Below are 11,903 nucleotides of genomic sequence, written 5' to 3'. Positions count from 1 at the left end.
CGAGAGATGTTTGGAGGTTCACCCCGCAGATGAAAATAAAAATGAAAGGATATCATGGGCTTACACTGGACAGTTCCCCTAAGCAGGTGCAGTTTCTCGGCAGTTCTTTTTTTTACATAGAGTTCTGGGGGCTGTTTCTTTCCTTCTCTCTAAGGGATGCGTGCTTTCCAAGAGTGTTGAAGACTATTATATTTTACAATGCTGAAGGAACAATGGGTCATTTCCCGTGCACAGATTTCCTGGAGCCCGTGGTGCTGCCAAGCCCCAGGAAACCAGAGCGTACGGAGACGCTGGCTCCGCAGGAAGATGATGGATTGAAGAATCAGGTTTTTCCAAACGCAGAAAACATTTTGCCTTTTAAATCAGCCCGCGAGCGACCACCCCCCTCCCCCCCACCAAAAAAGAAAAAGAAAAGAAAAACCCAGTCCTCTTCGCCTTCTCTGGCCCAGCCCTTCTAGAACAGCTGATGTGGGCTTTGGACTGGTGCCAGCCTGTGACCACGGGTGGTCCTGGCATTTTAACATGCGGTCACCGCGCAGGAAGTGAGATGGGCTAAATCAGGTCAAAGGAATTGTTCGTGGAGTCCGTGCACAGGTCGACCACAACCTGTTTCTTCTCATTCGTTGGCAAAGGTACGGCTCCATAATCGGACTGTTTTCTATTTCTTAAAATGGCACCCAGAGAGAAAGCAAACGCGCCCTTTGTTGTATGAGATGTCACCTGATGCGGTGTTGACACATTCGGCTCTAATAATAACGAGGATTAAATAATGAAACAGAAAGCCCTGATTTCCCACGGGAGCCAAACAAATGAACTGACGAGGGTGGGGGAGCAGGAGCTGCAGTTTACCCAGTCCGCCCAGCAGCGTGCTAATCACAAACGGTGGCGTTCCCTTTTCTAACTGCCTTGAACACAGTCTTAAATAAATGCACACTGAAGCCCGGTCACGTACGCACACGCACTTAATACATAAACCCACTGCGTAAGCAATAAAAGCCATTTGGTCTTCTAATATGGGAGGACCCTCCTGCTCTGACTGTGATTCCATTGCTTCACTTTCAGTTCGTTGCTGCTTTACACAGGATGATATTACTGTGGTGGACATCAGAGGAGTGTGCATGGTTTTGATATGCCTCTGCATATTACAGCACCGCTCTGCTAACAGGGAGAGGATATCCTGCATAAGATATATGTAATATGTGTTTTCCATTATTCACGTTTGGTCTTCGCCAAGCAGCAGACAGTGCTCCAGCCTTTGAGTGTATGGGCTGTGACCGAGGCTGATCCAGGGTCAGTCCTGGGTGTGTGTCATCACATGGGGGGAGTCCTATGACAGCCCCGCCCCTACAGGAACAGAATGACCAAGTGACACACCGATGAGCCCAAAGTCACCCCCTACGACAAAGGGACCTCTTTTCACTTTTCATGTCTACGCTGTGCTGAGCAAACAAACATGAGGACTCCCTTCCCCCACCCCCTCTCTGCCCAACCCCCCCCCCCCCCCGCCACCCCCAACCCCCCCAGCTTCCGCACCCCTTTTTTCATTTTTCATTCCACTAGATTTATCACCTCTCCCTTTTCCTTTTGAAAGCTGTAAAAAGGGGGGAATAATTCCTGGGCGCTGACAGCAGGGGCTCATGGTGCCCGAGGGAGGAGAGCAGCCCGTTGGGGAGGGGGGGCAGGGGTGAGGGGTATGGGTAGGTAGGCAGTGGGAGGGGTGGGGGGGTTGCTGGCCTGTCTTCCAGAACCAGGGCTGAAAAATGTGACTCATCTAAACGCTGGAGAGAAAAATGGATGAGTTTAATTGATTCTGACTACAGAAGTGGGATCCAAGCGCTCCCCAGGGAGCAACGTTGCAGGAATCCCTGTTAAGAGTGTAGCGGGCGTGGGGGGACAAGGGAAGGGGGGGGGGGAGTGGGAGAAGGAAGAGCTATCTTAATTGAACTACAAGATCGCTCATTAGTCACGCGGCTAAAACCTGAGGAGACAGGCTCGGAGTGCGGGACGAACATTCATTTGCACGTCCATCGTGTCCGAGACACGTGCCTACCACTTAAGGAAATTGATGCAAAATGAATTATGTAATGTTCTAAAATAATGCACCGGGGACAAAAAAAAGAGAGTAGGAACACATGCTAACCTGATATCGCCGCCACCTTCCCCACCACTACCAGCCCCCCGTTCTTTATTCATATCTTGTTAGCCAGTGATGTTGTGACAGCTTTGCATGAGCTAATTAACCTATTAAAGCTGGAGATGGGGGGCTTTGGCCTTGTATGATTAATTGTAGACTGGGGAACTGAGATGGGTGGGTGGGCGTAAACATGGGATGGAGCTCCTTCATCAAAGTTGGAGACAAACAGCCCCCCCTCCCTCCCTCCCTCCCCCAATCCCTTGAACATGGGGGAGCTCCAGAGGAGGAGGAGAAGGTCTCCAGCACCCTCCTCCGACTGCTCCAGCCTGCAGCAGCGGCCCTCATAAATGAATTCCCTGTTCAAACGCAGCGCTACTCCCCACGGCTGGCTGCACATCACTCTGATAAACCTTGTTAGCCATCCTGCGCCTTGCAGACAGCGTACTCTCTGCATGTCTGCAAGGCTTATTTCATTAACCTTATTTGTAAGATGTAGGTTAGAACTCAGGCAAATGTAAGTCCCCTAAGGGGGGAGCATTATCATCCTGTTATCTGAGCGACCGGGGCAAGGGAGTTTGGGGGTGAGGTGGGGGGGGGGGGCAGCGTAGGTAGAGTGTGGGTGCTCGCCAACAAATTCCTGAACCGAAGCTGATCTGGCAAAGATGTACGGCGACTTGTTTGGATGGAGGGAGGGGGTGAGGCTGGATTTCAGAGGCAGAAGGCAACAAACGGAACAACCAGGGAGGAGAATGGGGGGGCTTCCTGTGATGGACCTCCCGCCCCGGAGGTCCACCCAAAATAAGCTGCTCGGCTCACAACCCAGAAACTGAGAACGATAACAGATGGTTCACATATCCCCCAGGCCAATGAGTCCACTGTGCGGTGCGTGGTGATTCTTGACCATCTGGACACCGACGTTGCCCCGCCTGGCGATCTGGAAAGTGAATTTCAGTGGAAATTCACCGGGCATTCTTACCAAGGAACATTTTGGTGGGGTCTGTGTTGCCAGGTCCATACTGGCCGTCTATGTTCCTACAGCTCTCTGCAAATCATCGCTGAATACAGTCACAAAATGGGTCACATTGGGTCCTGTGGTGAAGGACAGCTATCCACCGTTCCCTGTGGGGGGAGGGGGTGTTAACTTTTACAGATTTACAGGGGCGTAAAGGGGGCAGCATGTCTCCCCTTTGCCCTCAGCCTGGCTGGGCCTCCAGACTGCACATGCCCATTACAGAGCTGCAGCCATGACTGCAGCTCTTCCCGACCAACGTTTCCCGTTCGTCTCACCAATCGTCCGCCAAATCTCCAGCAGACGCCCATTCTGTCTGCCCCCTCAATTTAGGAACAGAACGGATCGATTGTTCAACCCCAGCCCCGCTCATTATGAATTATTTACCTGGTCCTTAGGGTCCCGCAGTACCGCACTGGCTGGCCAGGGGGGGCTGTGGGAGGCTGCGGAGAGCCAGCCGCCGGAGCTGAAACCCGAGACCGCGCAGAGGGAAATTACACAGAAAGGAAAACAAGACCTCCAGTAACACGCGGGTCCCGGTGTCACCGAGCGACGTCATCGAGAGAGAGAGCGGGGGGATTTATGGCATAGTAAAAAAGGTGACCCTCGATGACTACAGATGTTCTCACCAAAACAACGGCAGAGAAACTGGAGATCGAGGTCTAGCCAGGAGGTAAGGAATGGAGACTTCTCAGCTGTCAGGTGTTTGTGCTCTGCAGTCTCAAACTTCACATTTCACATCTTCTGGCACTAATCCATAAAAAACTAGTAATAAAATCCAATAAAATATTGGCAAACATAACTGATGCACTCAATGTTGGTGCATTTCTTGTGTGTCATATGTTTTAAGCTATGTGACAATTCAGCTGAATGATGCCATGGTGATTGTAGAAAACACACCACCTTTTCATTATCATGGAATGCTTTGAAGCCAAGGTACACAGTGAGCTTTGTGTGAATTACAGCTGTTTTCATTTTTCACACCATATACATTTAGATCAGTTCTTTTGCAATAAAATACCACAGCCTACCAGCCTACCTGAGCAACGGCTCTTTTTCCTGTAATCTATAAAAATTGTGAACTGCGATTTATCTAATTTGTGGGTGGAGCTACAGTGTTCTATCAGTCATTGTATAAACCAATGAAAGAAGATTATCTCCACAGTAAAAACAATAGGTCTGGTGTGTCTAAGTGAGTGGCTGAAAACTGTAGCTCCACCCATTTCTGAGCCTCATGTAGCTTCAGTCTACCATGCTGCCTAAGCTTTGCATGGTACACATGGTGTGAAATTAGCTTAGGGAGGCAACTCTGGGGCAAACCCCAATTATTCCTGCTCTTTTTTTTTTCAGTACACCCGGCAGAGCAGCCCGTCTTCACCTCCATCTTTGTTAATCGTGTTAGAGAGCCTTTGATCCGACCCCTCCCATCCCACCACGGAGACCCGCCGCCCGCAGAGGAGGGGTGTTCTTCGACGGCTGTGGAGCAGGGCCTGATTAAAATCGAGCACAGAACAGTGCGAGCATCAGCCTATGGATTCCTTCCTTCTTCCTTCCTCCACCCTCGTCATCACATGACAGCCGTTTGATGTCTTTGGCAGCAACAGACACAAGTCAGAAGATCGGGCTTTGATGTGCTCTGTTTCAATTAATAGCCTCTCTCTCTTTTTTCCCCAATCCAAAAAAAACTTGAATGCGTTTCAGTTACCTGTTCATGCAGCCCAGACACTTGGATTTCAGGAGAGCCAGCTCAAAAACCTGGACATCACAAAGCAATGCAAAGCTGTCTCCCTCCTCTTGACCTCTGACCCAGGTCGTGCTCCTCAAAGATAATCACAGAGTGGACCTGCATTCCACCCACCACTGCAGACCAGCATTACAGCATACAGAACACAGAGTTCCCTCAGTGTATTCTTAAACATACAGACACCTACAGACGTTCTCATCATTGGTATTTCCGATTTGCTGAAGCAAAACGAAAACATTTCACCCAATACAAATAAAAAAATGTTAATCATTCTCTACTTGCTTTTGGTATTTTAGTGTAGACACAAACAGTGAATTTTAAAGCACGTAAACATGCCACCTTTCCTTTCATTATTGTTCAATTGGGATTAATACAATAGGAAAAACATTTGTTCATCCCAAATTTAAATGCAGCATTACTATAAGAGACAACTTACCAGAGGCTCTCAGGTGAACACTGACCAGGGGAAGGAAACATTGGTATGAAAAAAGGTGTTAAACTGGTGTACAGAAGAACATATCTCTCCTGCATACACACGCAAACACACATGCACAGACAGTGAGACAGACAGACACACACACACACACACACACACACACACACACATCTCCACAGAATGTAAATGTGGAATGTGGCTTTCTCAGACATTGTATCTTCTCTGCACATAAACACTGACACACAGACATACAGAGACAGACACACACACACGCACACACACACACAGTTCCACAGCCTTTCATCGCAGCCTGGTAAATCCCTATGCGCAACACTGTGGCACCTGGCTAAATTAAACCTGAGCCCCACTGTTTACCCATCTAATAAAACAAAAAAAGGAGTTCTGACCTTCCAGCGTACGTCTCTTTATTTACACGGCAAACACAGCCGCGCCGTGCGCACGCCCGGGTTTTGTTTACGCATCAATCATCATCTCCCAGCCCTCATCGTTTGTAACCATAAAGCCTCCTTTATTATCTGCGACTGACGATCATTTTTCTCAGACGGCGCGAGCCAGCGTATGCCGCGCCCTCCGCATGCCGCCGCGCCCCTCCGACGAACTCGGCACGCCGCACCTGCCGGCGCCAGTCACCGCCTTCCCATTGGTTATCCATCACCCTAATTAAGCTGGCAATATCCAATCAGGCATTAACGCTAACGATTAATTAAAGTGCTGCGTGTAACAATGGCATTATCGCTCTGTCACCCTAATATTACCTTTCAGTACAAAATATCTTTGCTACAACTACCGAGGGATAAACGGTATGTAATAGACTGCACTGCCGTTTTGCAGAATCAGTAATCAGTAACATGTTTTGAGCGGAGGCCTATATTGCTTAACTCTGGCAGTCAGTATTTCATCAATGGCATTTAATTCTGGCAAAGCACGCCACATTCCAGCATTCAGCACCCGGATAGGTGCATTTGTCCTGTCAATTATAGTAGATTTATATGAAAGCAAACTTGCCTTGATATAAAGCACATTAAAAATATTGATTTTAACTTTAATTGCTGATTATTTGTCAGCTGTACGTTTGAGAAACAGTTTCAACCCTTACAAGTTTTTGTGAGTCAGAGTAATACTTTCAGTGTATATATTCAAAGAGGTTCACAGCCCTTAGCAAAATATATACATATATCCCCATGGCAATTCAAAGGAAGTAACCATTTATAAAATGTTATGAATTCACACACACACACGCACACACACACAGACTTCTCTGGTGCTCCAGTTCTGGAATGCACGTTTTTAATTCCTTAGCATTCCAGACATTCCATGACCCACAGAAAACCCCTGCAAACACCTCTGAACATTGCCGCAAATTAAACTCAAACAGATGACCGCACTGCACACTGAACTAATATTGGTGCAAGACTGACAGCAAAACCAGGGTCAAACCGAAGTGGAGTGCAATTGCAGCTTGTCCATTCCCTTGGAGAAACAAACACATTGCCTCGAATCACAGCTTACTTCTAATGACAGGGGAACGTTGGCATGGCTTGCAGTAATCTATTATAGTGCTATTTATTGAAAGCTGCAGTTTATATGATATGGCAGGGGGAAAACACATATCTTATTTTAAAAAGCACCTATAATTGCTCTGTGAAAAAAAAATGTATTGTAGGGAATGAGCATTGTTCTGTGTTTGCAGTGAATGTGCCAGTTGGACGAATCAATTACCCAATGATTAAATTTATTTTCCCAATGCTTAGTGATTTATTTATTTTTTATTTTTTGCTCAAAATATCAGATTGGCTTCAAGCTCCAGTTTGACTATATGTATATATTAAATGATAAATTAAAGTTACAGGTAATCTCGGTTAAATCTTAAGAACACAGCATTAGGCGCCCTGGGTTGGCATGTTGGTGCCATGTCAGGCAAGATTTGGGACGCCAGGGGAAATCTTCTCAGTCATCAGTCCAGAATGTGTTTTTAATATCTTTCCCCGCAAATGCAAAGGTTAGATATAAAAAGCTGATCAGATTCAAGCTTATTTTCTGTTCAGAAGAAAGCATGCACTGACATGTGAGGCTGCGGCTGGGGGTTGATAGCTATCCCATATGAAGATATTAATCACAGACATGCACATGTGCAGTGCAAAGTGGCTGCTGCACCTCACTGGGTCACATGGCCCCAGACAGCTGGGTGAGGTCAGCAGGTCTGGAAGCCAGAAGTTGAGTTGGGGGAAAAAACGAGGTGAGACAGGAGTGGAAGTGGGGGGGGGGGGTGCATGGAGCAGGTAGTGTGGTCTCCTTAAGCTATGGGCCAAGAAAAGACTCAAACACCCAGCTAGTGCACAGTCATCCTTACGCCACTGGGCCAAAGCCAGCCAACATTGTAATACAGGTATTGTTAGAGCACACTTGTTTAAATTGCATTGGTCTAATTTTAACCAAGCATTTTACTGCTCCAGGTCTGAGCGGCCATTACTCAATTATTATCACTGAGGAAATTTGTATATAGATACACACACACACACACACACACAAGTATTTGCCTACCTTGAACTTCACGTTTTGTCTTGTTACACCTTCAAATTTTAATGCATTTAAATATTTTTGTTCCACTTCACCAATGCAATAAATTGAAAACATTTAAGATTATGATGATTTTTGATCCAGTAACATTTGGATCAAACATGAAAGACTAGGATATATAGAGGGCGATATAGCTCAGGAGGTAAGAGGGTTGCCGGTTCAATCCCCCGCCCTGCGCATGTCGAAGTGTCCCTGAGCAAGACACCTAACCCCTAATTGCTCCCAACGAGCTGAGTGGCTGCCTTGCATGGCAGCCTTTCACCGTTGGTGTGTGAGTGTGTGTGTGAATGGGTGAATGAGAGGCATCAATTGTAAAGCGCTTTGGATATATAAATATATAGATAAAGGCGCTATATAAATGCAGTCCCAAAAATGCAGTCCAAGAACATCAAGCAGGCCAAAGAGCTGACCTGGCGGACCCTCAAATTGTGTGCGCATAGTTGTACACACTGCAGTTTTAAATATAAACTTCACCATACTAGTAAAATTCAATTAAAATCCAGGAAAGAAACGCAGGATTTGAGGTAAAACAAATGTTAAGTTCACCAGAAAATTTGTTGATAATTCTGTGACTTCATGGGAAACACTACAGTACATTACTGCAAATTCACAGGGGCATGGGAGATTGTCATGGCTCATTTGTGGCATGTGATCACACAATATGTAAATGTAAAATGTGGCTTTTCAGTACCACACTGTACCTTCTCTGTATATGAAGACACACATACACACGCAGAGAAAAACATACACACACGCACACGCACACACAAACATTGGGTCTATTTATGTGTACATTTTGAGAAGAACGCATTAGGAAAGAAAACCCTATTGGACAGATGGATGGAAATGCAGAGACACTAGCCCCTTAGTCTTCCCCTTAGAACTCGCTCCTCCCACCTCACACACACGCACACACAGACACAGACACACACAGACACGCGCGCACACACACACGCACACACACGCGCACATCCTCAGCGTAGTGGAAGGAGCCCTCAGTTACCAATTATTTGCATTCTGTGGATCCCGTGTGATGGATGCGTGCCCTGTCTCCAGACATTCTGCTATGGGTGATGTGGCTTCCATGGACGTGCAACGTTAGCGCAGGGCCATCTCAGCAAAGGGGCGGAATAAGACATCAGAGACGAGCTCCGTTCGGACTCAGCCATTAACCTTTATTAATGCACCGCGCTCTAGCAAACACTCCAAAAGCTGTCAGAGAACAAGCACTTCAAGGATGAACCCAGAACAGACTCCTGCAGTCCACACCCCTGCCCCTGCCCCTGCCCCTGCCCCAGTCCCTCCCCATTGTTTTGGATGAAACCGTTTCAAACGCACCACAAAAGATAATAGCTTTCTTACTGGCATCTGTGCCCCTGGCACCACTTCCATACAGTTTACACAAGACCTTGCGATTTAGGAAACCATTGCGATTCCATACCGTTTTTGTCATAATGCTTTGTTTCATTGTCTTGATATACTGCCAAGTTTGTGCAAAAACATGGAAGTTTCTTCAATTATACAGCTCAAAATTAATATTGAACATAGGCCTTAGACTTTTCTATCACTCGTGCTTTGGATGAATGGCCAAATCCACTTTAACATTTAACACGCCACTAAACTCACCCCAGAATACCCTCTTAATATTGGAGCATTTCCACCTCCAGTGATTCGTACTTACGAGAGACACGTTTTGCATTTGTTTATCACAGTCACAAAGGACACAGTTAAACAGATGCCAGGGGACTGCATTTCCCAGTTCTCCCCACATCCAGGGTTTGTCATCAGACACAGCAGGGAAACATTTATATAACTCAAGCTGCAGAAGGTGAGAAACCATTAGGATGTGCGTTTCTTTCAAATGAGAGAAAACACAAGCAGCATTTTACTTCATATACTAAACAAATATATACATATATGTGCATATATATGTATATACATATTTGATAGTTTTAAAACATTCAAGAAACATTCAGTTACCCTGTGAAAATGCTTTACAACGAAAATCCGGTAAACTTATAGAATGCTTTGAACAGTTTAACGCCTTATTAAAGCCATTTCACCACCTCAAAAATCAAAACACCGAACATATCTCTATAGCAACAGCATAAAAAACACACTCTTTTGAGGTTAGCAATATTTAAAACTAGTGTATATCAGGGAGTAAGCCTTTGCCACTATGTATTTATATATTTTAATGAGGTCGTACGAATGAAAACCAGAAAACCTGTTTAAAAACCCTGTTATGCTGTACAACTGCACACCTGAAATACATGATTCCTAAAATCAGAGATTGAAGCAGATTTCACAGGTTTACAGAGAAGCAGGTTAACATTAGTTAGAATAGATGACGCATTATCCACACACTACCAAACACTGAAACAAACTCATGCTAGTGGTGTACAGCGATACGGAACGCATAGCGATAATTTGTACATAGTAAATGGCCATGTAGCTTCACAAACCTAAAATGAAAGATATTTAACTACAAAGCTCCAACACAACCATTCAGCAATGCCTGCTCTATAGTGAAATCGGCACTGTAAAATTAAGATGAGCAAAGTTACAAGTTCTCCAACAAAGTTAATTTATCTTGTAATACCAGACAGGTTATCTATGACATTATTATGAGTACAATTAAATGACCCGTGAAACTATCTGACACATTCAAATATTTTTCTCTAAAACTGAATATAGAGTGTGTGGATTTCAGGAACTGATATCCTTGTAACTTTGTAACAGGTAGGAAATATTTAAACATGCCTCAGCTTTGCTTAAAAAAGGCTGTCACTGATCACAGTGCCTCGTTGTAACTGGTTGTTGGTTGAGGAAAATGGCCTTGAATCAAATCATACAAAACAAATATTGTCACAAATAAAAAGAATGCCATATAAAACTACTTTTCTTCTTTACTCCACTGATTTTTTTCATTCATGAGGCCTAATACATGTACTAATGCATCTCATAAATAAAGAAACCTATATTATTTGCTAGAAAATGTCTTCAGCTGACAAAAAATATTAAATGACAAAAAGATTTTTATAGATATTCCTTCACTGCTTTACTATCAATGTGTTTTCATCTCGCTAGTCTCTCAACTACGTTAAAACAGTGCAAACAAAGTGGGCTACAATAAAATAGTGAAGGCAGTTTTACTCCTTTACAAATCAAAGTACCCTAAAGGAAAAATATACGAAACAAGTTTCTAACAAAAAAATAAACAAAAACAAAACAAAACGTGAGTCTTGGGTCTACTCTGTGCTCTAATTTAGCCATGTGACAGGTGGTGGGTGTGTTCAGGAGGCCTGCAGGGAGATACCGGTCAGACCGTCGCCCCCTGCTGGAGATCCTCGCGCTCTGCAAACGCGGTGAACACGGTCCACAGCACGGAGGGGTCCTCGCAGTTGTGCTGACCCCTCCAGTGCTCCAGAAGCTCCGCCTTGCTGTCCAGGAGCTCTTTGCACAGGACACAGTTGAAGGCCGAGCCAGTCCTGAGCCCCTGAGCCAGAACGCCCCTGACGAACAATTCGGACTCCTCGCTAGCGGGACTACCGCCCCCCTCCGCAGCGCTGCCCTGCGTGCCGATCCCCGGCTCCCCCTGGTGGTGGGAGTGGACGTGTCTCTTGAGCTTGGAGAAGGAGAAGAACTCCTCCTCGCAGCTCCCGCACTTGACCATGTTGCGCTTCTCGTTCAGCTGCCTCCAGTAGTGGGCGGCGTGCTTGACCAGCTCGTCCTCGGCCTCGCGGCCCCCCTGCAGCGCCCCCTCCTTCAGACGGACCTGCACCTCCTCGCCGTGCACGTACAGGAGGTGCAGCTTCATGTCTGCGAACGTGGGAGTGATGGCCTGGCAGCGCCCGCACTTGATCTGCAGCTCCACGGGGTCCTCCTCCTCCTGCTCGTCCGCGTCCGGTGGTGCCGAGCTGCAAGACAAATGTACCTGTGATGCACTGAGGAGGGAAAGCAGGGCGCCTTGTCCCCCCTC

The 11,903-nt window shown here is 46.2% G+C and overlaps 1 protein-coding gene across 3 annotated transcripts in view; it reads right to left on the bottom strand.

The window, feature by feature from the left end:
* Positions 1 to 9,071: 9,071 nt before the first annotated feature.
* Positions 9,072 to 11,903, bottom strand: part of znf438 (zinc finger protein 438) — a 51,669-nt gene continuing 48,837 nt past the window's right edge. For all 3 annotated transcript variants that reach the window (XM_035415544.1, XM_035415542.1, XM_035415543.1), the window contains one exon: positions 9,072 to 11,841. In XM_035415544.1, coding sequence (XP_035271435.1) covers positions 11,244 to 11,841 — 598 coding nt within the window. In that variant the 3' untranslated portion in view covers positions 9,072 to 11,243. The remainder of the gene's footprint in view (positions 11,842 to 11,903) is intronic.

The sequence above is a fragment of the Anguilla anguilla genome, chromosome 4, assembly GCF_013347855.1.
Source record: "Anguilla anguilla isolate fAngAng1 chromosome 4, fAngAng1.pri, whole genome shotgun sequence".
In the NCBI taxonomy this organism is placed as follows: domain Eukaryota; kingdom Metazoa; phylum Chordata; class Actinopteri; order Anguilliformes; family Anguillidae; genus Anguilla; species Anguilla anguilla.
This window is presented reverse-complemented; position numbering and strand designations above follow the sequence as displayed.